Genomic DNA, 26373 nt, shown 5'->3' with positions numbered 1-26373 from the left:
TCTCCACCCTTACAGACACTACCTTCACAATAGGTCTGGTCCTCCACCCCGGGGGACTGTCCCTGTCCCTCCCATCTTGCCTCCTCAGGCCTCCAGGACTTGCTTCCTTTCTCTGACCCTCAGCCAACCCCACTCCACCCCTGCCTCGCCATTTCCTGCCAACCCTCCCACATTCCAGGACCCCACATGCCCCCACCCTACTCCCTTATATAAGCTCAAACCCAAGTTCTGTGTTCACCTACTCACAACATACACACACTCGGATTTCACAGTCCCCCAACATAGCCAGAAGAAGAGCCCCTTGCTCTTCTCTCCTCTGTCTTCCCATGGCATTCCCAGGCCGTCAGCTTCCAGGCCCACACCCAGATTATTCGTGGGACCCTGAAGCCCTTTGACCCTCTCGTTTGCTAATTCCAATTCAGGTCCAAATCAGCTCCTATCTCCTCTATGATGCTGTCCTTGGATACTCAATATTTACCATCTTTAAATCTAGAAATAGAAGCTTGATTTAAAAAAAAATTTTTTTGTTTATTTATTTTTGAGAGAGAGAGAGAGACGGGGGGAGGGGGGCAGTGGTGGGCAGAGGATCTGAGGCGGGCTCTGTGCTGACAGCAGATAGCCCGATGTGGGGCTCAAACTCACAAACTGAGATCGTGATGTGAGCTGAGGTCAGACATTTAACCAACTGGGCCACCCAAGTGCCGCAGGAGTTTGGTTTTGTATTTTAAAAATGTATTTTAAATATATCTTTCTCTGTCTCCCCAGCCAAATTTTTTGCTTCTTGGGGACAGGGACCAAATCTTATACCTCTTTGGAAATCCTTCAAAGCACGGTCTACTAGGCCAAGATCTCTCTTGGCCTAAAACACAAGGCACCTAATGTCCCCAGGGTTCCTCGGCTAGGCGTCTGTGGTAGGGGAAATATTTCAGAAGTGAGGATCGTTCTGTTGGTTCCCCATAAGCTGGATTCCCAGAGAAATCAGACTCAAGGTTTAATAGCTCAGAGAGAAGTCTACTTGTGCCTGCTGAATCAGAAAGTCTGTCTGGATTCAACTATTGGGGAAAATACTAAATTACTCCCTAAGAATGAGAATGTCTGAGAGACACGTCTCCCACCTAGCCCACCTCCCCAAACTATCTTCTGCAGCAGAATAACAGGACTTTGGATGAAAACCTGAGCATGATGGGTAAGAGAAATGCAATATCACTAATGACACTGTTTGTTCAGAGTACTGACTCTGGGAAGTGAGGCAGAATATTTATTACAGACAGAGAAGCAGATAAATAGAGGGGAAGGGAAGCCCAATCCAGACGAGGCTGAGGAAGGTGAAGTAGTTTGTATAGCTTGTGTGACACAATAATGAAATTATAGCATTAACACCAGTCATTGAGCTGGCGTCTTATCAACAGGGTATCTTTCCATCCTTATCACAACCGGTGAGGTATGTATAATTATCATCCCCATTTAAGAGTAATGAAGCTGAGGTTTGGAAAGGTTAATAACTTGCCCAAGTTCTGCAATTAACTGTCGGGGATTCAGCCCAGGACTCCCTGATGAAAGCCCACACCCTTCCACTGCCCTTGATCCTGAGATGCACTCTCAGCAATCTCAAGCCTGAGGGGTGTCCAGGCAGCCCTGACAGATTGTAGGGGCTGGAAGGAACCACATGCCTTGACCAATCAAACAGTTAATCCATGGCAGGGGAAGGGTCCCAGGCAGGCCCCAGCTCTAACCCTGAAGGCTGTGTTAAGGCCAAGACAGGCCTCTAGGATGGGATCATCTAGTCCCACTCCTTCCTTTTGGGGATAATAAAACCAAAGGTGAGAATAAAGTGACTGGCTAAAGTCACCTATACAGTTAGAGGTGAAGTTCAATTGCTAAGGCCTTTTCATTTTCTGTTTGGTCTTCTCTGGCATAGAGTAGTCAGGACATTAGCAGGATCCTCAGGGTATCTTACAGGTGAATTATAGATAATGGTGTCACTTCCTCTGTGTATCACTCAGTTTAATTGTACAATATATTTGCTGAGGTCCTATTTCAAGTCCAGGATTCTGCTAGGGCAAAGAGAAATAGAATAAAAAATAAAAATATAGGTCCCTGCCCTCATGATTTGAAAAACAAATGACAGAGTTATAAAGGGGTCATTCATGCATGCACGCACGTACTCACTAATTCATTCCACTAGCATTCAGTGAACACTTCCCAGGTGCCAGAGAATATTTAACCTATAGAGCAAATGACCCTGGGTTGGAATATGAGGCCCATTCTCACCATTTTGTTCTTCTGAGCCCACGCTGCTCATCCATCTAATTCAATTACCTCCAATTCAATGACCTGTCCCAGGTGCAATTTCCTGGTGCATCCAGGAACAGTGTGTGTAATCCAATAGGGCAGAAAAGAGAGTCAAATGAATCCAACATGATCCATTTAGAATGTTTACCAGTGTAAATACTAACCAGGAAAATAATGATGGCGATAATGACCAAATACTAACCAGACTGTCTCTGAGCTCTGATAAATTGGAGCACAATTCCTGGCCCTCCCCAAGTCCCACCTGTCCCTGGGATGTGGGGCAGCCTCGGAGAGACCTCTCTGTTCGAGGGAACTAGATAAAGGACCTAGCAGAAGCTGTTCACCGTGTTCCAGAAAACCAGTCCACAAGGGCCCTGAACCCAGCATCACCACCGAGGAACTCTGGGCACCCCGCTAAACCTGCCTGCTTGTGTCTTCGCCCCTTCCTCATCTTGAGTTTCATTTCAAGCTAATTTCACCTGTGAGAAAATTGCTCATGCCTGCATTGAGGGCAAGAAGGGGTTTTTGTTGTGCCCTCAGCCCACATCCATGCTGGTTAATCCATGTGATGTCCCTGAACTTCCTTTCATAACAAAGTAAGTTTACCTTTCTAAAGGCCTTACTACATTTTAGACACTTTACATAAACTAATTCATTTGCTCCTCCCAATAATCCCATGAGGCAGGTATACTTATTGTCTCCTTTGCACAGGTGAGGTGATTGAGTCACAGAGAAGTTAAGTAACTTATCCAGAGTCACACAGCTAATACATGGCTTGGCCAGGGGCTGAATCCAAGTAGCCACACTCTAAGGTCTTTCTCTTCACTCCTGTGCTATACTGCCTCTTGGGCCAATCATTTTTAGTGCTCATAATGTTCCTCTCGAGTTCAGCTTTGGAGGAGAGAAGCTTCCACCTGCACTCAGAGCCCACTTTGGCCCTCACTTCAGAGGAAGTAATGGAGGGGAAAGGAAAGGACTCGAGTTCTCATCAAGGGCTGCTCGGAAAAGGGAGGTGAACCCTTGGTTACCTGAGACACCCAGATTATTATTAAACTTGTACTTCCTGAGTGGGGTGATACGAATATAGCAATAGATAAGTAGCCGAGGGGGCTCCAGTGTCCTGGGAGGGAGAGGCCGGAAGCACACTGCTAAATGTCAGCATGCCTGTAACACATGAGCAGTGAGGGCTTCAAAAACACCAGAGGCCAAGCAAAGTGGAGTTTCAGGTTAAGTAAGAGAGTCCCAGGGCCTCTTTATACCTTCCCTGGGGCTGGAGATGGCCCAAGGTTCCCCAAAACAAATCATGAATTACTTTCTCAAGGCCTTTTAAGTGCAACATTCATGTCTAAAAAGATGAATGGAAACTGAGCTACTATCAGTAAACATTGATAAGATAATATAGATAACGGATCGTTCCCCAGGGATTTTGTTTGAGCAAAATGCAGTTTCTTTAACAAGGCCACTGTCAGGACTCCTGGGAACAGATTCTAGATTCTTTCCTGGGGTTGCTGCAGCACATCCAGAAGACTAAGGGAGGCCAAGTTCCAGATGCAGAGCTGTCTGCTCGTATTCAGGGATTGCCCTCCACATCTGACAGTTCTTTCTTACTCAGCACCTGGCTAGTCCTAGGCCCCTGTTAGGCCTCTCAGGAAGAAAACGCAGCACCAGCCAGTGTGCACACCTGTGTGGCCCCTGCCTTTATCCCACTGACTACAGAGCATCAGATGTAAACCCTGGGCCTGACTAGGAGCATCAGAAGTGAACCCTGGGGGCGCCTGGGTGGCGCAGTCGGTTAAGCATCCGACTTCAGCCAGGTCACGATCTCGCGGTCCGTGAGTTCGAGCCCCGCGTCAGGCTCTGGGCTGATGGCTCGGAGCCTGGAGCCTGTTTCCGATTCTGTGTCTCCCTCTCTCTCTGCCCCTCCCCCGTTCATGCTCTGTCTCTCTCTGTCCCAAAAATAAAATAAAAAACGTTGAAAAAAAAATTAAAAAAAAAAAAAAAAAAAAAAAAGAAGTGAACCCTGGACCACAGTGCGGGTTTTCATTAAGTTTTTCATTTTTCTTTCCAAAAAGTTGTGCTGGTAAAGCCTCACAAACTGTCTCCAGGAGCCCCAGTCAGATAGACTGCCACTGGCAAAGATAGAACGAACATATTAAAGGTGTCATTAAGGAAATAAAATGTGCAAGCAGGGGCTCCTGGTTCTCTTATAATCTCCCAACACAACCGCCAGGCCTTGGGAAGAACCCTGCCCATTCCTGGGCACTTCCTAAGGCCGACCTTACAGCCTGGGTGATGCAGTGATGTGTGAGCAGCCAGAGTGGACCCTGATGTTGGGAAGACCTGGCGTGAGCCCCACTCTGCCACTTGATGCTATGCCTCACACAAGTTCCCAGACCTCAATTTCCCCATTGCCAAAACAAGGATGTTACACAGCCGCCCGGGAGGCCGGAGGATGACAGGGTACAGGGAAAGCAGGGGCTCCCCAGCACACAACGTTGCTCTCGTCCCCATTCATTTCCCGCTGGCTCTGGACCTCCGGGCACTAGTGTTTCTAAGGTTGAGGGGTCAGATGTGTGGAGGGCGATGGGGCCGCTTCTCTGGCTGAGGCCAGGGCCGTGGCATCCCCGCGGGTGCGGGTGGGTCCCCGCGAGGGGCAGCGAGGCGCCCCCCGCAGCAGAACCCGCTGGGCAGGACTGTCCTCCGGGGCGAGGGGACACGGCCTCGGCGAGGGCCCCGCGCGCCCCAGTCTCCTCCCCGCGCTCCCGCGTGCGCCGCCTCGCCCCGGCCGGCCACAGGTCGGGGCCGCCTCCCGCCACCGGCCCCTGCGCGGCGGCAGCCTCCAGGCCAAAGGAATTTTCCTCTGGATCCTGCTAGAAGCCTCGGCGCCCGGCTGGCGTGAGGCAGCAGAAGGGCCACCGGGGCGCGTCCCCGCACCCGCCCGAAAGTTGGCGCCCGCCGAGCCGGGCAGGACCCGCAGCCGGCGGCCAGGGGCGCTGCGGCCCGGACCCCGCACGGCGGCCGCCCAACGCGCGCCGAGCTCCCCGCCCGAGCGGCCGCGAGCAGGCCGTCCACTCACCGCAGAGTCTGGACCGGACCTGCCCTGTCTCGCTGCCATCGTCCGGCGCCCGCGCTGAAATCCGAACCCGGCTCCCTGCTCCCCCTCCCCCGTTATCTGCTCGGCAGCGCTGGGAGCGCCAGCAAGTTACGCGGCATCTGGCTAAAAATACAGGCTCCCTCCGCTCGGTTCGGGTTCGGGCTCGGGCTCGGGCGCCCGGACCCTGCGCCCGGCCGCCCGGCCGCCCGGCCGCCCTCCAGCCAGCCAGCCAGCCAGCCAGCCGCTAATAGGATCTCTTCATTTTCTCTCCATTATTATGTCCGGTGGGAAAGTTAATGCGAAGCGATCTCCGGAGAGAAGGCACCTGCTGCCAAACCCGGAGGAGGGGGTGCGTGGAGGGCGCGGGTGGGGGTGCGGCCCGAGCTGCAGGTGCCGGCCGGCCGGGCGAGGAGCGAGCGTCCTGCCGCTGCAGAAGGGAGGCACACACGTCCAATGGAGGTGAGGAGCTCCAAGCTGCATGGCGCTCCCGCCCTGCCTCCTGCCGCCCCGACTGCCCTAGTGAACGGGCCCCGGAGCCTGCAAAGACGGCCAGGGTGAGCTCAGCAAAGTCTATTTATGCCCCATAACCAATTTGCATGTTTTGAGCTCTTACATCGTGTCCTGAGATACCAGCTAATCAGCCTATTCCAGATTCTGCCAGAGAGCCGCGATGCGAAATGAAGCTGAGAGGCAGTACACAGATCTGTTATTACTATCTCCCTCATCCCTCAAGTCTGCTGGTGTTAATGAAACATCGGCTGGAGCAAGCTCCCAGTTTTCTGTTCCGGGACCATCTTCACCTTCTCCTGAGGTCACTTCAGGGGCAGATGTCAAAAACATCTGTGGGGGGGGGGGGGGCAGGGAGGGGAGGTGGCCAAGCCTTGGGGGCTATGCGAGATTATTAAGAACAGGTGACTAGAAGTGGTCAGCAAAAGCAATGCCAGGTAATTGGCCCCCCCGGGGCAAGATTGCTTGTTCAGACCATAGATGTTATATCATGAGCCCGGCTTCATGTTCTCTTCAAATAACACTAAATGCTCTTTTTCCACCCCTCCTGCCCTGACACATAGGTATGGCCGAGCTGTGTGTTGGTGAGGAATTAACACACTGAGCACCTATTAGGTGATGGACATATTGCCTTACCTTAATTAATCCTCACAGCCACCCCATAAGGTAGACGATGCTTTTAGCTTGTAAAGGAACTGAGCCCAGACAGGTAGAGTCAGGACCATGGTCCCCACCAGTAAATGGAGGGTACAGCTGACCCAAAGCCCTTCCATTAACAGCACTGGCAAGATTCCTAACAAAAGTGTACTCAGGGCCAGGAATAGATAATGTGAAGCATGCTCCTGAAGGTTAGAAAAAAACTCAGAGTGTTTTCCAAAGTAAAGTGCTCTTCAAAGCCATTCAACAATTAAAGAAAAGTCCCAAACAAGTGGGATAAATAAAGATCAAGAGAAAAGGTCCATATGTTGTCAAAACAGAGAGGATCTGAAGTGTATAATGCAACCAAATCCTCTCCACGTGAGTGGAAAAAAAAAAAAACTGGTATTTGAAGACTGCAGCATCAGAACTTTCTAGGTCTGAGACCCTCAACATCATTAGAGGATGAACTTCAGAATAGGCCACCTCTGAAAGGGGGGTGGAAAACACCTGCACTGCTGTACCAAAGGGCTAGGTCTGAGTATAGGAAGTCACCCCAGCCCTTCTCTCCCCATGCACACGTTGTTAACACACAGGTCCCTACAGGTCTCTTGTCCCGTGCCTCTTAAAACTGTCTCTCAGATATGCTAAAATCCTCTACATAGAGAGCTTCAATTAATAAATTATGGTTACTGGAACAGCCCTGATCATAGCCCAGTGTAGTATCTCAAGGGATTCTAAAGCACCACTCAACATTAATATTTAGAGAGAGAGAAAACGCCCTACTCAAATGGAAGATAAAGAATATGCAGACTACTTTCAAAAACCGATACAACTGCACCATGAAACACAGACCACTTTTTTAGCAGCTACATTAAGGTTTGATTGCCATACCATAAACAGTGTATTTAAAATGTACAATTTGGTGGGGCGCCTGGGTGGCGCAGTCGGTTAAGCGTCCGACTTCAGCCAGGTCACGATCTCGCGGTCCGTGAGTTCGAGCCCCGTGTCAGGCTCTGGGCTGATGGCTCGGAGCCTGGAGCCTGTTTCCGATTCTGTGTCTCCCTCTCTCTCTGCCCCTCCCCCGTTCATGCTCTGTCTCTCTCTGTCCCAAAAATAAATAAAAAACATTAAAAAAATAAAAATAAAAAAAAAATAAAATGTACAATTTGGTAAGTTTTGGTATATGTATACCCCCATAAAACCATCATGATACAGTCATGATAATGAACCTCCAGAATCACCTCCAAAAATTTCCTCCTACATCATGATCCCTCCCTTGTGCCAGTAGGTCCACATCCCTGCCAATACTTGGTATGGCCAATCTTAATTTAGAAATCCTAGTAGATGTGCAGTAGTATTTCACTGTGGCTTTCATTTGCACTCGTCTAATAGCTAATGGTGTTAAACATCTTTTCAGAGGATTACTTGCCATCCACATATCTTCTTTGGTATCATATTTGTTCAAACCTTTTGCCCATTTCTAAGTCAGGTTGTTTGTTTTATTATTGAGTTTTGACAGTTCTTTATATACAGAGTAACTGTTTATTTTTTATTTTTTTTATTTCTGAGTGAGCACAAGTGGGGGAGGAGCAAAGAGAGAGGGAGACACAAAATTGGAAGCAGGCTCCAGGCTCCGAGCTGTCAGCGCAGAGCCTGACATGGGGTTCAAACCCACAAACTGTGAGATCATGACCTGAGTTGAAGTTGCACGCTTAACCGACTGAGCCACCCAGGCACTCCCAGAATATCTGTTTTAAAAGTGAGATAAACTAAGACCTTGCAAGTAAAGTGAAATATTCAAAGTTAAAATAGGAAAACATCCCCAGTCTAATTTTGGTACGCAGATATTAAAGCTCCTAAGTCCAGTGTTCCTTGTACCGTCCAATGCTATGGGTTTTACACAACCAAAAAGAAAAAGGACGAGATAGTTATAGTGGACCAGAAGCTGAATACAACCCATAGCATTGTGAGAGTAATGGGAAAGATGCTGAGGTACTATCAGAGGAACTGACCAGGACTGGCAAGAATTCTTAAAAAAAATTTTTTTTTAATGTTTATTTAATTTTGAGAGAGAGAGACAGAGTGCGAGCACGGGAGGGGCAGAGAGAGAAGGAGACACAAATCGGAAGCAGGCTCCAGGCTCTGAGCTATCAGCACAGAGCCCCATGCAGCATTCGAACTCATGGACGGCAAGATTGTGACCTGAGCCAAAGTCGGACGCTCAACCGACTGAGCCATCCACGTGCCCCAGGATTGTTACGAATTCTTGATGTTACCCATGACCTCATTAAGGTTGAGGCTTTACAACTTAAATATGCAAAGAGGCAAGGCCCAAGAGGAGAAGAAAGGAAACAGTGTCAGACATGAAGGAGCTGAGGTGACTGGCACTAAGGAGAATAAAGGATTTGGCCCTTCAGATGTAAAGTCCTCCTTCTGGCACTAGAACCCCAGCACAGGCCTAATGATATGGTGCCTCTCTCAAGTGTGGTAGCCAGGTGACCATGATTCCATTATAAGCTTCTCACAGGCAGAGGCAGCTTGGTTCAAATGTTCTGTATTCCCAATCCCTCCCCCTCGCCTTCCCCATCTGCTTCCCTGTGTGATTAGCACAGTGCTGAGCAGTGGTGCCCAATAAATGCTTGCTTACCAATGTTTGAAAAGGGCAAACCCACCGTCATAAGGAAAGGGTAAGTCATGGGGTTGAAAACTGAGGTAGAGAAGATTTACATTAGGCATTAGACAGGAAGAACTTTCCAGCTGTTGGGGATATGACTTAATAGAACTCATTATTCAGAAAGGGCTGAATCTTTGCTGGGAATCCTTCAGGATAGCAGAGACAGATAACTCACCATTTGATATGGCATATAGAAGCAGGATAAACTAAATGACTTGTCATGGTGTCTTTGGGCTCTAGCATTCAGAAAGATAAGGGATTATTATTTTCTCCATGAGCTGACTATCCCTTCTCCACCCTCCATCACCACCACACCTTTAGATGACAAATAACCATCCTGCTCCCTGCCAGTTTCCTTTTTTTCCATACCTGAAGGCTGCACTTTTTTTTTTTAATTCTTTTTAACGTTTCTATTCATTTTTGAGAGACAGAGAGAGACAGGACATGAGCGGGGGAGGGGCAAAGAGAGAGGGAGACAGAATCAGAAGCAGGAAGCAGGCTCCAGGCTCTGAGCTGTCAGCACAGAGCCCAATGCGGGGCTCGAACCCATGAACCATGAGATCATGACCTGAGCCGAAGTCAGACGCTTAACTGACCGAGCCACCCCAAGGCTGCACTTTTTATTGCAGGTATTGAATGTATCAGGAGATCTGCCAGTGACAGTCACTGAAACCGAAGTAAAGCAACAGAAAGGAACTGATTAGCTAAAGAAAAAACCAGAGGTTCTCAGGAAGGACACAAGACCCCTTGTTCCATCCTATAGGTTCATAGGGTCTACAGGTTTTTCCCAATCTTGCTAAATAGTTTACCAACTGTCTCTGGAGTTCCCTAGGCTGATGAGCATAATGAGATGCTAGAGGCTTCCGCTGTGGAGCCTGTCCTCTAGGCCACATCCAGCTATGTCAGGAGGAGACAGTGCAGGAGAAGAAAGGGAAGCAATTCATTGTATAATACAGAAAATCCGTGAGTGGAGTGGGAGCCCAGGACAATCTATGGGGACCCTGCAGTGAATTCCTCCAAGAATCTAGCTCTTCCACAAACTGGGAGAACACGTCTCTTTGCTCAAAAGCCTGGAGCAAAGGATCCCAGGTGCATGGGATTCTCAGATGACTGTGCCTCCCACAGAATGTTTTGGGGGGACAGGAACAGGCAGCTGCAGGCAGCGGCCAGCCAGGACACAAGCTGGCTCCCGTCTAAAGGAATGTGAGAGCTGACATTCAGGGCAGACCCGGGATTCCAGAGAAAGGCCTCCTGTCACCTCACGCCCTGGACAGCAGCTACTGCTCTCCCCCTTCAATTAACTCAAGGACAGATGTGCCCCTCCTGCTCCTCTGGTCTAATCCCCCTCCAACTCAGACATGGAACTAACTTAGTAACAATGGCACTATTTGCTTCTCTGGGCAGCCTTCAAACACTCAAAGTTAGTAGGCCCGCTGCTCTGCAGTTGCACTGTGTAAATTTTGATAAGGGAAGTAACTTTTCTGAGTATTGGTTTCTTCATCAGTAAAATAAAAATAACTTGACTCACGTCTCCAGGTATTATGAAAATAATGTAGGGGCACCTGGGTGGCTCAGTTGGTTAAACGTCCAAGTCTTGACTTCAGCTCAGGGCATGATCCCAGGGTCATGGGATCAAGCCCCACATCAGGCTCTGAGCTAAGGATGAAGCCTGCTTAAGATTCTCTCCCTCCCTGTCCCTCTGCCCCTCCCCTGCTTGCATGTACTCTCTCTCTCTCTCTCTCTCAAAATAAAAAATAACAATAATATAATAAAATAAAATGATAATGTAAATGCCTAGCACCACTAAGGACACACAGCAGGTACTCAATAAGTGACAACTAACATCTCTTCTTTTCCTCCTCTCCTCCCCTTCTTCTCAACTAAAGCTTCCGTCAATGGTTAACCCTTCCCACCGCCCAGAGTGTTGCTGATCTTGTTTCTATTCTGGAAAGTTAGGGCCTTGTTACAGCTTAGCCAAGGTCAAACATTCACAGCTGTGAACAGGACCCCAACAGCCCCCAGCACTCTGCTACAACGACTGGAGTTGGGCTTCTGATGCACCATTTCAATGCAGTGAAGAAACAAGTCTCGAGTCGTGTGTACAGCCGAGCCTCAGGTCTGACAGCTCCCCCTGCGGCTTCCCGGCTGCTGGCTGTAGCACGGCCTGCTGACAAGTACAACTCTGCTCTCGACCATTCTTCTATCTGTCCAGCCCCTCATGCACGCAGGGAGGTGCCCCAGCTCCTGGAGACTCTGGGCACAGAGGATAAGGGTGCCTAGCAGGAGCTCCACCCTTTACTGAGAAAGGCAGGCTCGTTTATCGCTGCTGGAGCCAGCCATCAACCACCCCGGGGACTGTGTAAACCATTAAGAGCATCACTGCTGGGAAAATGTTATTCCTCATCCAGACACTGTTGCACCCCCCTGCACTAGCCCCACCCGCTCCACCTACTGATTAATTGGGAAGGAACTTTACAGAATATGGGCTGCAGCTATTACACTGGGTGGACTGAGAAGTCCAGTCTGACTCCCCTCAGACCTTGTAATTCCTTCTTAAGCTTTTCAATAGTGAGAGAAGAAAGGGAAAGGAGAAAAGACAGTCTGGGTTGTTTTGCTATTTAATTTTGTGTGGAGAGCACCCAGTGGCCAGCTGGATAGCCCTGGGTGCCCCCCCTCACTGGAGCAAGGGATCCCAAGTGTGGGGTCTATTTAGGGAGGTGATCAGAGCTGGGTATCAGGTCCCATAGCACTGGCACTGATCTCTATCATGTTCCTTTTAAGAGGGTTGGCAGCCCCGGAGTCTATTTTTAAACCCATGAGAAAGGTGCTACAGGGAATCCAGAGAGGGCCAGCATTAAACCCGAGATCACGGCAGGGGAGGCGGGGGACAGCAAAGCTGAATCTAGGATTTTCTCTTCATATACCCACAGGGGTTCCCCTCATTCCTGGGACTGGATAATGGCTGTCCTTCCAAAGGGATCTTTTTAGCTGTAAGCCCACTCTGACACAGCCTCAGTGGAACCGGACTCCTCACAAACCCTCAACTTGGAAAACGGTTTTACACTCTGGGTTGCTTTTTCAGTATTGAGATTTTTCGGGTATATCCCCACTCCTGGTGTGAAAAAAAACCCAACATGCTTTTGAGTATATTTGTTATCTCCCTCTCTGATTTTCAAATCATGTGCTCTGGAGCACTCCTCCCCCCCCCCCCCCCCAACATGGACAAGCTCAAAGCCAAGTTTGCCAAAGGGAAGGACCAACAAAGCCCGACCTCCCCAGTGGTCTCTGTGCCCAGTGCCCCAGAAACCCTGCCCCTGTGCTGGAGGGAAAAGAGGGGAGCGAACCCAGTGGCAAGTCTATAAGGGACAGGATTATTTTCCCAATAGTAAGAAGCAAACAGGCATCCAAACGTCACTGTCTCTCAGCCAATAACCAGATGAAGAGAGCAGAATGTTTTATGTACAATAACAAATTTCAACTTCAGTATCCATTTCTGTCTTTGGATAAGAAATAGAACTGGAATTCCTAAACAACTCAATGCCTCAAAAATAAGCAAATGGCTTTTGTCTGCTGAGCAGTTCTGGACCCACTCAGGGCTACCCAGGCAGGGAAAAAAGTATGAGATGAGGGGTCCCCTCATATTTGTTCATCTCAGCATCTCTACACCCAGCACAAAGCAGCACGAATACATGTCTCTCGAGTGGAACAGGATTTTGTTCCTCAAGTAGGCCAAATGGCTGGGTCAAAACAACATACATGAGTGTTAGCATGATACAGACCACACACCAGAGGCTCAGGAAACATTGGCTCAACTGGAATCCAAAGAAATTCATTCAATTCAGATTTTAAAATGAGTCACATCCATGAAAAAAAAAAAATCAGATGTTCTAAGCTGTTGGCCAAATTGTTCATTTCGCCACATGCTGTCATGGCCCCTGTGGAAACGGCCTTGGAACCAGTCACTTCATAGGCGGGGAAGAGCCCTGGGCTGTGCAGGAGGAAAGGATCCTGCACCCCAGTGTGGACCTCCAGGCTTTTCCCCACAATTTCCATTAGCACAAAACTACCAGCTCAGGCCGAACAAGCGAGTTGGCTTCCTCACTCCCGAGGCGGTCATGCAGATAGGTCCTTAACAGATCCCATCTCTCTGCTGTGGGTGAGAGAGTGTTGACAGGTCATGGGGTGCATGAATATAATTCTAAAGGCATCGCCCTCATCAAGTGTGCTGGCCCATGTCCCGTTGCCATGTTTCATTTTTGCCACCTGTGCGGGGCTCTGGCTGTGCTCAGAACCGACACTTCAGAACATATTGCCTGGCTGCTGACTGGGGAGCCCAGACTCAGGGCGGAAATTACACACATTTTGGAAAACATGTACGAGACACGCTGCCAGAATGGCCTGGTTTACTACACTCTGTCCAGTGCTCCCACACATTATAGAAACCTTCCTCTGCAGCCCGCTGCTTAGGAGAAGAAACTCACTTCACATTTGGACGTGCTCACGTGGGCTTGGCTATTGGCAGCGAACCCCATGGCTCAGTTTCCAAAGGATGTCCAAGTGCCCATTCAGAGAGCCCTACATGGCTGACCAGTAGATCTGCTCAGGCCTTTCCCTTATTTGAAAAATTCTCCCTAAGGAGAGAAAGCCAGAATGGGTAGCCTGTCACCAGCCTGACCTGCCTAAAGAATTCCAGAGGGGCCTGTGCTCCCCAAACTTTGCCTGGCCTCTGGAGCAAGGATTCCTCAGCTTGGGGGAGGCAGAGTTGATTCCACTAGGAATTGGAGCCTGGGAAGATCATGCCCTGTGACCCCGCCTCCCTGCCCTCTGGCCCATCATACTTCACTCTAGTGACAATGAGGTACAGAGAAAAGAGCAGGAGGGGGAAAGAATCTGAAAATAATAACAGTTCAGATTTAAGAGCTAGGTGCTGTTCTAAGTATTTTAGATGTCTACACATTGAATCCTCACAACTACCCTAGAAAGAAGCTGCCATGGAAGTATTCCCATCTCACGGAAGGCAAGGTATGGCACAAAAACATTTAGTAATTTGCCCAAAGTCACCCAAGAGCACTACATGCTTTGGGCCATGCGTGAAGCAGAGGGAAGAGAGTCACTCTGGTTTTTGCTTGATTATATGAGCTAAGGGATTTTTAGGGTAGACAAAAAAGTGAAATTCAGTATTCTCCAGGAAGAATGGCTCAGTCTTGGAAATTTGAGTGCAAGCAAGGGTCTCTTTATTATTTTGGCCATTCCCGCTGGTCAGAAGGGAGCCCAGCCACGGATCAGAGGCACGTTCAATGCAGAAATGTTTATAGGACCTAGGCCCTAAAGGGATTAATGACAGGTGACTGAGCCAAGATGGTCTCTCCCATAAGGTTGGGGAAGTGGAGAGTCTTGAAACAATCCCAGTCTACTCCCACCGAGTTCTCTAGAATTATCACAGTAACTTCAGGAATACCCCCTTTGGAACCAGGTGCAAGCAGCACCAGGAAGCAGGTGCAAACAGCCTCTGCAGCTAGCCCTGGGGAGGGATAATGAGCTGGTGGAGTCCTTAGGGACGCCCTGCTGTAGCACTGACTTCTTTCCCCGTCCTTAGGGCGCTGATGGTCAGGGGCAGACCCAGCAGGTCAAATGCTGACTGAAGAAGTTTTTTCTCTCTTCCTGGAGCCAAAACACTTCAAAGCAATTAAGCCCAATTAAACCAGTACCTGGCCTGCCTACCATCCCCTGAATTTTGCCATTCCTCACAACCCGACAGCTTCCTGCAAGATCTTCTTAAGCTCCTTTCACAACAGGACACTTAGAAGTTAACACTGAAGAACACCTTGGTATCTGCCTTCTACTTCCCGGGGCCTCTTTTCTCTCTCCTACCAAGGCAATAAGAGCAGGTGCCACACATAATATTTCACACGGGGCTCATCATATTATTCTTAATAATTGAATAGAGACCATTATCTTTCTATTTAATCCTCTTGTGAATTCTGGCTGGCTTCTCTGTGAGATATATTTTCATACAGTATTTATATCACCCCTTTTATAATTACTTAAATAAAAGGGGAGGAAATAAGTTATAAATCATCAGTCACATCTGCATTTCTCTCTGTCTCTCTTATCTGCAGAAATCCCCACCTACAGTAGGTGAATCCCAAGGTAGGTCACTCATTTGGACATTTCTAATCTGTACAGTGATGAAGCATGTCTAGATGGTCCCTTTTCTAAACTTTGGCTTCATATCTTTTTAAAGAAATAAAATGTTATAGAAGCATTACTGTGCTTTCCATATCTAAAATTTTATGACTTTATGAATACCCTACTTCTAGTCTAAAATCAACCTTGACTTCTTCTTCTATAAACTGCTTTTCAAGATGACCTTTCTCAGCACCCCTGACCTTGAACTGCTAAATAAAGGTACATTAGGTATTGGAGAAAGAATAAGAGAAATGGGCAGTGAACCAAGTATCACTAAAAAACCCATTATCATTTCTGTAATGACTGAGCTAGTTCTTAGCCTCTTAGAGAAAGAAAGAGAGAGAGAGACATTTCCAGGATTTCTGAAATGAGATACAAAGATGACAATCAACACATCCAGAGGAAAATCATTGCCAATATCCATATCAGCCTTTGGTCCCTAAAATGCTTTTAGGGTGAGGCTAACAGAGATAAATGATCAACAAAAGACTTGGTGGTGCTGATAGGTCTGCTTCTCATTCCTTTATTCTTCCATTCAGATATGAACTGTTGAATTGCCACGTGCAATCCAAGAACCCAATGGAAGACATACATTAAGTATATTCCATGGTTGCTACCCTTGGGAAGATGGCAAACTAGTAGAGATAAAGATATAGTCATATAGAAAATAAATAGAACAACAAAAGGGGTAAAGATTCAGTAAGAGATGCCCCCATGGCACGGTTAAAACCAAACAAGAGGTTCCAACAAGAAGTGCCAGGAGTTTAAAGGAGAGGCTGAGGTCAGAGGATGCCACAGCACTCAGGGCAACCTTTTGTCCAGCAGTGAGACTTGAACCAACCATAAGGACAGCCGGTTTTTAGAAAGTCATGGGGATCAATTTCAATTTGGAGCCTGTGCCCCAGGTGTTTGGTTATAGAAGACAGAACACACGGATCCAGAAACAAACATTTGTAAATATAAATATATAAGTAAGGCAACAAAATAAATATGCCTACTCTGGGGAACTCTATGAATACTACGTAAAAGAATAATTAATTCCAAATGATAGTACAGCTTTTAACGTTTTACACGTCTCTTGTCACGAAGTTGAAGGGAGCTGCCATCTCTCACAAAAGTTTTATGCAAACATGAAAATGAGATGATGGTTATTGGACTCATTCATTTGTTTAAAAAACATCTAGGGGCACCTGGGTGACTCATTCAGTTAAGCATCCGACTTTGGCTCAGGTCATGATCTCACGGTTTGTGAGTTTGAACCCTACATCGGGTTCTGCACTGGTGGTGCAGAATTTGCTTGGGTTCTCTCTCTCCCTCTCTCTCTGCCTCTTCCCCACTTGTGCTCTCTCTCTCCCTCTCAAAATGAATAAATAAACTTAAAAAAATTTTTTTTAAATATCTGTATCGGGGTACCTGACTGGCTCAGTCAGTGGAGTACGTGACTCTTGATCTCGGAGTTGTGAGTTCAAGCCCCACATTGGGTGTAGAGCTTAAAGAAATGTATATATCTGTTTGATTGTTAGATGCCAGACACTCTTTAGGATACAGCACTGAACAGAGAGACAAATGTCCTGCCCTCAACGAGCTTACTTTCTAACTGGAGAGAGAGCAAGTGGATGGACAAGCAATAAGACATTGATCCTACAGGGAAGTGATAAGGGCCACAAAGGACAATCACACAAGGAAACGGACAGAGAGTAAGATGGGATACAGTGTTAGACACAGGAGGCCTCTCTGAGAAGGTGATGCTGGAGCAGAGGCCTGAATGCAGACAGAGATGGAGTGTGTGGCATCTGGAAATGCAAAGGTTGTGAGAGGTCCACTTGACACAGTCAAGGAATATTCTAGTGCTCTACCCGAGTCTCTGCCACCACCGAGGCACGCCTCTTGCTGGGTCTGGAGTGCCCTGTTCTATACCAACAGATTCTATGCATCTTTTGACACCCATGGGACAAGAAGTTCAAAGCACTCACTAGTAGAGGAACCAAAAGAAAGAAACAGTAACAGGTAACATTTGGGGGTGCTTACTATGCGGTAAGCATCGTTCTAAGCATCTTACAAGTGCTACCTCATTTAATCCTCACGGCAATTTTAGAAGATAGATATATATATATATATATATATATATATATATATAACTGGCCTTATTTTATGAGTGGAAAACAGAAGCACAGAGAGGTTAACAAACTTGCCCAAGGTCACACAGCATATAAGTGGTAGGGTCAGGATTTGAACTCAGCAATTTGGGGCCAAACCTGTTCTTGCAAGCAATCTGCTTTAGTGGACAATGAGACTGTGGAAGGATAGAAAAGCCCAGGAACTCTGAGGAAGCCATAAATAAACGAGACGTCAGTTCTGGCTGGGAGAGAGAGGAGAGAAAGCCAGGGAAGGTCTCTGTTCTATAATGGCAGCGAGGTGCATTCCACAGCGGTGCTTTGTCCAGGCCACTTACTCTAATTATTATTTAGCATTTGCTAAGTGCCTCCACTGTGCTGAGGCCAATCAGGGAAGCTGAAGCCACAGACAGCTGAAACAGACCCCGGGGGCCTCCCTGGGGATGCCCTGGAATACAGCTGGCTAATCAGACCTGATAGGAGGCCCAAGTTCACCTCCTCTCAATTTTTAACCAGTAACTTTCAATTATTTCCTCTTGGACTCTGACTGAATTCATAAATAGCATTAACATTTTTCAAATGCCTGTAGGAGTTTGTTGAGTTAACCTGAGTGACTCATTATTATAGCATTCAGCTTATTCTCCTCTGTTCCTGGGGGATGAGACATCCTCCTACACCCCACCCAGTGGGGAGGGGAGAGGAGCAGACTCCTCTCCTTCTAGATTCTTACCACCCAAGAGGATTGATGCTTGTCGGGCTCACAGGGCAATGGTTTTCCTGGAGCCCAAAGCCTGCTTGGCTTCAGAACTCGCCCAGGTCACTCTGAGGGAGCCTGTGTGTGTGTGTGCACATGGACAGTCCCTGTGTGGGCAGCTTCAGACACTGAGACAAACAGTGGACACAAGGGCATTAGACTCTGGGGCTGGAGGCAGGGGAGGAGAGAGGATGGTTAGGAGGGCAGGGGACAGCTGAGGGCACTGTTTTTTCTGCAGGATGGTGTATCCTAATTTTTTTTGTTGTTGTTTATTTTTCAGAGAGAGAGAGAGAGAGAGAGCAGGTGAGAGACAGAGAGAGGAGAACAGAGGATCCCAAGCAGGCTCTGTGTTGACAGCAGAGAGCCTGATGTGGGGCTCAAACTCACGGACTTTGAGATCATGACCTGAGTGGAAGTCAGACACTCAAACAAATGAGCCACCCAGGCACTCTGGCAGGTGCCTTCTAGTTTACCAGACAGAGTACTTAAAGAGGGTGCAGGCAGTTGGGGGAGGGGAGAGAATACGCCACATACAAAAAAAATCCAGAGTGGTTTGACATTGAACTTGCAATCATGCCTCACTAAGAAACTGGTGAAGTCCTTAACCAGAAAGGCTAAAGAGAACTGTCTCTGCCCTCTGCTTCTTGTGGAGTCTCCCTCTTTAGGAATAAAAAGTCACCACTTTGGGTCTGAACTGGAGGCTCTATTTGGAAGGTGTGAGACAGGAGGTGAAAACCAGTCAGATGTTTTGTCAGTGACAAGGAGGGGGATTCATCTGCCCTCGTACTTCACCCCTAAATCTCCTCAGCCACCTCAACCTTCCCTGCCGTCTGCAGTTTTCCTAGATGGTCAGCAAGCTTTGGACCATCCACAGACCCCTGCCTCATGGCTCTCCCCTACTTGAAAAGGCACTGTGTTGTGCCATCCGAGGGACCCTTTTCAGATGGATCCCACAGGAGCCACCCCCAGACAGCAGCTATGCAAGGTGCCTTCTGCTCGGGTGCCACATCCCATGGGTCACAGGTGTGGAGAGCTCAGTAGGGCCCACCTTCCCAGGCTCTCTGAGCTCTGGGTGCTCAGACACTGATCTCACCACCCTTCCTACCTCTCTGTCCACTTCCAATTTCCCCTCATACACTGCTGCTGTCTTCTGCAAAAGAAGAAGCACACAGTCATTCCCAAACCCAACGGAAATTGAAATCAGAAACTGAACTCAGAGCTGTGTGCTCTGAGTACAGCCAGAAGGCACAGACTTCAGGGCCTGGGAACAACCCCTCATCTCCAGGTCTGGAAGGATGAAGTGGCTGGCTCAGGGTTACAGGTCATGGCAGAGGTAGAACCACAGACCAGTCCTCTGTCTTCTAGTCCAGCATATTCCAAGCTCATCCCTGGAGTCTGCTTGGGTGGCCTCTTCTCCTTGCCCCTACTGGACACAGACGGCAAGAACCAATGGAGGAAGGAGAGTGGAGGGCCAGGGGAAGGCGGAAGGTCTCCAAGGCCATGAGGCAGATGTCAACTTCAAGTCTGACCTCAGAGCCCAGGGTTAGGGAGGTGAGAACAAGTGCTGAGGGTGAAGGAGCTAATTCAGTAGGGGCGGAGGGATCCATGGCTGTTTGCAACTCCCTCCCTGACGCTACCGGCTGGTGGCTGGCTCCATCTAAATTAAGGCCAAGGGCAGAGCAGTCAAAACAACCCCTGGCCAAATTAGGAATACAGCTAGTAAACCCAAGGATTTAAATCAACGGGATTTTAAACGGCTAGGTACAAAACAGGAGCTTAGTAACTACTTGCTGAGACCTTAAACTCTCTGAGTTTAGAGAGATTGGACTGTTCATATGCCTGCCTACCCATCCTTCTCCCCACCCCTCCCCCCAGCACCAGCCTAAGGGTCCAGGAACCCTTCAGCAAGGGGACCTGCCTGTCCTGCCCTCTTCTTTCCGATGTTTTGTCCCCCAGCGCACCCCAGTTCTGGGACTGTGTACCCCTGCTATGGGACTGCCCAACAGAAGAAGGAATATTTCCGTAGACAGCTGTGAAATCAAACATGCAAACTCGCAAAGCCAAGATGTAGGGCCAAAAAGGAATTGGGTGTGTTGTAGGGAAGCTCATCTGTGCCGGCTGAGGATGTGCCCGCCGCGTCTTGGGTAAATTTTTCCAACTGGGAGAAAAAAAGGCTGCTTTTTTCTTCAGGCTTCCTCTGCCAGTCTCTAGCTGTTTGCCACCAACCAGTGAGTGATTGCAAGCAAGTCACCTAACATCCCGTTCACCAGTTTCCACCTCCACAAAATGAGACCGTATATCCAGTGGGGGCATCGTACTGAGTGAGTCAGTTCAGTATCCTGTAGGCCTGTCTCTAAATATCTGTAAGGCCCCACTGCTCCCCAGGTATTTCCTGACACCTATGAGAACCATCTCAGGTGGTCTTGGATTCTTGGTGAGTCAGACAATAAGCCTTTTATTTGAATCAAAATAGAGTACATTGCATATATTAATTCTTATTCCATCTGACACGTTTAGAGTTAGGGCATCTCTAAACACCTATGCAAATCTAAGTAAACAAGATGCAAATCTGGGTCCCAAATTACGAAAGAATTCCATCCTATTCAGCCTATAAAATTTCAAGTATTTCATTGCCTTGACCATTAGACACCAGCTGATCAGAAAGTCCCAAGATTTCTGTTGTATGTACTAAACAGTATAGGCATTCCCAAAATATCCACACCAGAAAAAGCTCCTTTGCTCATCCAGAATCCATTTCGCCTGATTGAATCATTTTCTCATTTCCACAGAGAGCTATTAAACCAACCATGCAAATTATCAAGGCCCCACAGACCCAGGAGGAGAAAGAAACTAGACAACGTTTAGGTAAGTCAACCCTCAGAAAAGTAACTGTGCATCGAAGTGAATACAACACATTCAGTTCACCAAACCCCATTTCCTCTTTGTGTGGTTTGTCTTGCAGTTACATCATTCAAGGCTATCCTTCCCAAGGACATCTAAGCCCTATTCCTGGTCCACACCACTGTCCTTCCTTGGAAAACTTTGACAGGGCTCTGATCACTTCCCTCCCTGGAGAATTCCAACTGTTGGTAAGTCCTACCTCACGGAAGATTGGAATCTGCTTTCCTGTGGCTCTACCCCACCTTTCACCTGGTAATGACCTTGCAAACACCATGGGGTGAGTCTCTGCTCTTGCCAGTGGCACCCGTGACATTTAGGGACTTTCTTCCAGTCTCTTTGTTCTTTTCTGTTCCTTGTTCCTTCAAGGCTTCCCCCAGACACCATTCCAGACTCTTTTCCTTGGTGATTTCCTGCCTATATAATGTGCTCCAATTACCAAGGGTCTCCCCTAAAATGACAATCTGAACACCACCTCTCAATGTAGCCTGATTCTACATTTCCCAAAGTGTGTTCCCAGAACCACAGCCCTGTGCAATGTCACCCCCACCCCCCACCGCTCCCTGTGCAAAGGGTGCTCTGGGCAAGGAAACACAAATTCTATCCTTAGAGGGTTTCAAAACAAGGGATCGTGTTAGAGCTCTGAACAGTCTTGGAGAAAACCTGACCAACTAATATCTGACCCAGTGGTATCTGACCCTAAAATTCGTTATTTTCCCACACAGCACATCAGGACAGGCTGGTCTTTCTCACTCTGACTGCTCTCCAGCTAGTTCAGCCTTCCAGACTTCCTCACAGTTTTCTGCTCCACTCTTTTTCACCCCATGAAGAACTTCAGTGCAATAGCTAACTGTAGTTAGTGAATTCCTTCTTAAAGAAAAATACCTTTTTGGGATATAATTAACCAGTTCCATAATTTTCCTGTTTTGTACATGGGAACTTTGGTATGTTACAGTTTCACCTCTTTAGTAAGACCCGCTTTTTTTTAAGTTTATTTATTTATTGGGGGGGTGGGCAGAGAGAGAGGGTGAGAGAGAGGATCCCAAGCAGGCTCTGCACTGTCAGTGTGGAGCCCGAAGTGGCGCTCGAACCTGCAAGATCAAGACCTGAGCCAAAATCAACAGCCGGACGCTCAACCTACTGAGCCACCCAGGTGTCCCCCAGAATCCAATGGTTTTAATTTTAATTTTGTAAATTAAACATCCTGCAATGCGTCTGTTTTGGGGTCTAGATGTCTGCACACCTCCTGACATAGTTCTACTTTGTACTTTTTAAAGTACAAGGGAGAGCCTGAGAACGGTGTGTCCAGTGAGGCTTTGTTGAAGGAATGGGGAAAGTGGTAGAATGATATGAAGGATCGTGGGTCTGCCACAATCCTGCCACAGGGCCAAATACACCCCCGAGTGAAGCATCTGGGGAGTGCGCTCCTGGGAGTCCCACATGAGATGCCACCACGTGGTCAGGGAAGAGAGAAGCCAGCCTCCACTTTTCTTCCTGAGTCTCCTCATATGAGAGCAGAATAAGGGACAGGTTAAGGAGTCAGGATCTGAGGGCCAGCTTTCTTGGCTTCATATCACAGTTCCAACACTTCCCGCCTCCATAGCCCTGAGCAAATTAAATCTCTCTGTGCCTCAGTTTCCTGACCTATGACACGCAACAATTCATAAGGGGCCACCACAGTGATTAAATGAGTGAATACCTGTGTGATTCTTAGAACAGGACCCGGCACAGGGCTCAGGAGGCTCTTTTGTTTTCCTTCCCTCAGTTTGCTCTCTCCCATCCATCCATGGCTTTCCATTTTAATAAACTGAGACCAGAACTTCACTACGTCTCACCTGGACGACTCAGCACGCCCCGCCAGGCTCCCTCCCATCCACTTTACATGGTACCGCAAGAGCGAGCTTCCTGAACCACAGCCAGGATCCTGCGGCTCAGAACACTTCCGTTCCTCCCCACTGTTCTCCAGGTCCTTTGAACACCCTGGCGGGCCCTTCTTCATCTACTTTCCAGCTAACTTCCCAGCCTGATCTCATACCTGTCTTCTTTCTCTACCCAGGTTAACAGAAAAACCCACTGACCGCTCAGGATCTTTCCCCACGGTGGCTTCTCCCTCTGGGGCACCCTTCCACGTTCCCCTCTTCCTCCATTCTCCACTGTCTGCATCAAATCTGTCCCTTACATCCCACTTGAAGGCACTATGTTCATGGACCTCCCCTCGATTGCCTCTGCTTGCAATATTCTCTCCTAGAATGTCCACAGCATTGTACCCCTGGCGGTAGATTCCTTTCTTCCTTGGGATCACAGTGGTTTGTGTCCTACTTCCCAGCTGAGAGGGCTTTAAGGGCAGCCACCACAGCCCATTCATTTCACGTCTGCATCGCCACAGGACCATCCCATCTCAGGTGCTCAGTAATTACTTATCAGCTTGGAGAATGCTCTGGGGCATGACTCTGAAGGAACAGGAGTGAAAGCAAGTCATGACGGGATTAAAGGAATTAGGAACATTTCAGAGGAAGGCCTCCCTGTGTGAAAGGCAAGATGGAAGGGATCTTCAAGCAGCCCCCCTGCTGCCCCTGGGCCCTGAAAGAGCTTCCAGGAACCCGCCCCCAGTTCAGTTATCAGGTGATGGTCCTAATCTGTATGCATTTTTATTGTTATGCAAACAAAATTAGATTCAAACAAAGACTCTTAATTAACAAATTAAAGCTGCACCATGCACTTTTTTTTTTTCTGCACCATGCACTTCTTGCTCCAAATATCCCACCTATTCAAAGGCTAGAAACAAAATTCCTAACAGCAATGCAGCAAATGAATGGAGTTAGGGAAACAGGACTGGGTACCACAGTTGTCCTAATCCTGGAACACCTGTTTAAATAACAATTCGTGCCTGAGGCATTCAGAACAACCTGCTAATACTAACTCAGCGCCCAACACCAACTCCTTGTGGTCACCAGTGTTAAGTGCTACTGTCTGCATTTTTTCAGGTAGAGAAGCAAGGGCATTCACAAGTGATTTTTCTTTTTGTTTTTTAATTTTTTTTTAATGTTTATTTATTTTTGAGACAGAGAGAGACAGAGCATGAATGGGGGAGGGGCAGAGAGAGAGGGAGACACAGGATCGGAAGCAGGCTCCGGGCTCTGAGCCATCAGCCCAGAGCCCGACGCGGGGCTCGAACTCACGAACCGTGAGATCATGACCTGAGCTGAAGTCGGACGCTCAACCGACTGAGCCACCCAGGCGCCCCACAAGTGATTTTTCAAAACCCCAAAGGAAGACAATTTAGATGGAGACTGAATGTCCAAACCTCCCAACCAGTCAGCTCATCACTCCATCTGCAAATGTGTTTTAACCAAATCTGAGAAAAACTGCAGTTCTAATAAAAGGCTGTTTCTATAAGGGATTTCATAAGGAAAAGAATAAAGGCAGGGCTGGAGCAGAATCCATTTAACCCATCATTCAAAGCAACAACCTTGCCACATTTCCACGTTTCAACACACACACACACACACACACACACACAAGTCAGAGTTCAATGGTCATTCTTTTTTTTGTTTTAACTCCACAGTATTTATTTAGTGCCAGAGACATTGTGAAAGAGAGATAGACCAACTGCTAGATAAGGGTCATGACTTTAAGGGGTGCCAAGGGCAGAGGGAACCGACACATGCAGAGGACAGTGGGCCTTCTCTGGCCCAAAGGAGGGGTGGTGTTTGGATTGGCACAGAGAGATAGGGATGGAGGGGCAGGTCCGGCCTGAGGGGCACAATCCTGGTTTGTTGGTGATTCGATTAAAAGCTTGGAGAAGGGGGCGCCTGGGTGGCGCAGTCGGTTAAGCGTCCGACTTCAGCCAGGTCACGATCTTGCGGTCCGTGAGTTCGAGCCCCGCGTCAGGCTCTGGGCTGATGGCTCGGAGCCTGGAGCCTGTTTCCGATTCTGTGTCTCCCTCTCTCTCTGCCCCTCCCCCGTTCATGCTCTGTCTCTCTCTGTCCCAAAAATAAATAAAATACGTTGAAAAAAAAAATTAAAAAAAAAAAAAAAGCTTGGAGAAGTTGGGCTGGGAAGCTGCAGTCCAACAGGTGATACCCAGTAGCAATTCACACTCATTAGGCCAGGAAAAGAGCAACAATACCTCTGCTTCAGTGTGAGGGGAGGAGCTGCACTGGTCCAAGTCTAGGTCTGAATGTACACACTGCCACTGACCTGAATTTAACCCCCTAGAACCTGAGAGTGGTAGCTAGGAGAGATAGGGAACTTCCTTTTTTTTTTTTTTTTAAGTTTACTTATTTATTTTGAGAGAGAGAGAGAGAGAGAGAGACAGCACACACATGCAAGCAGAGGAGGGGCAGAGAGAGGGGAGAGAGAATCTCAAGCAGGTTCCACACTGATGTGGGGCTCGAACTCACAAAGCATGAGATCATGACCTGAGCCAAACTCAAGAGTCACACTTAATCGACTGAGCCACCCAGGCGCCCCAGGAACTTTCTAATATGTGATACTATATTACCTTCTGAGGGATAGCCAGCAAAATCAACACATAATGCAGAGCACTAGTTAGCTTCAGAAGTCTTGAAAGATTGGGTATCCCTCAAATAAATATTTGAACATGGTTTATCTGATTGCAGTTCAAGTGAAAAAAAGAGAGAGAGAGAGAGAGAGAGAGAGAGAGAGAGAGAGAGAGAGAAAGAAGACAAACAATACTGGCTACAATAACACTCCCACTAATTAACCAGCCCTCCCCCCAACTTGGCACCCTGGCAGAGGCTGCTAATGTATCACACTCTTGCCCATCAGCCTACAAGTGGCTTCAGAATCTTTCTGAATACGGCATTTCAGGCAGCTGCTTCCAATCACTGGTGTGTCGACACAGGCAATGAGACTCATTTTCTATTCCTATGTTGTTTAATGAGCAATTTATAACAAACGTGATGCTCTCGGCTGTTGGGTATGAATGGCTCATCAGGCCTTAACACAGTCTTGATGACCTATTCTTCAAGATCATCCCCCCACACCCCACCCCCAGCTGATTTCTCTGATTGGTGCTTACCAAAATACTGTTATAACTGACTTGCCGGGTAGAATTTCTTAATGGGATGGAGTTCACTGACCAGAGAATGCAAAGAAGAACACAAGAACACCAGAGGACCAGAGACGTCATACCTCCCGTTGTGAAGCTGGTAGGCTGACGTCAACACCAGAGTCCTATGAGTCGGAC

General features: G+C 48.0%; 1 protein-coding gene and 1 long non-coding RNA gene across 24 annotated transcripts in view; one reads left to right on the top strand and one right to left on the bottom strand.

Moving 5' to 3' along the window:
- ANK1 (ankyrin 1) overlaps window positions 1-26373 on the bottom strand; it is a 218437-nt gene that overhangs the window by 100048 nt on the left and 92016 nt on the right. For 2 of the 23 annotated variants that reach the window (XM_058720565.1, XM_058720564.1), the window contains exon 1: window positions 6000-6076. The exons of 20 other annotated variants lie outside the window; for them this stretch is intronic. Coding sequence is in view for 1 of the 3 variants with exons in the window: in XM_058720553.1 (XP_058576536.1) it covers window positions 5369-5407 (39 nt within the window). In the remaining 2 variants the exon portion in view is untranslated. Of the gene's footprint in view, window positions 1-5368; window positions 5768-5999; window positions 6077-26373 lie in introns of those variants that run through there. One more of the 23 variants, XM_058720553.1, reaches the window with a different exon arrangement.
- Window positions 5764-24121, top strand: LOC131506689 (uncharacterized). Its single transcript, XR_009259093.1, has 4 exons — window positions 5764-5940; window positions 21053-21128; window positions 21226-21352; window positions 23218-24121. It is a non-coding gene; the product is annotated as an uncharacterized LOC131506689 (long non-coding RNA).

This window comes from Neofelis nebulosa, chromosome 3 (genome assembly GCF_028018385.1).
Source record: "Neofelis nebulosa isolate mNeoNeb1 chromosome 3, mNeoNeb1.pri, whole genome shotgun sequence".
Taxonomy (NCBI): Eukaryota; Metazoa; Chordata; class Mammalia; order Carnivora; family Felidae; genus Neofelis; species Neofelis nebulosa.
This window is presented reverse-complemented; position numbering and strand designations above follow the sequence as displayed.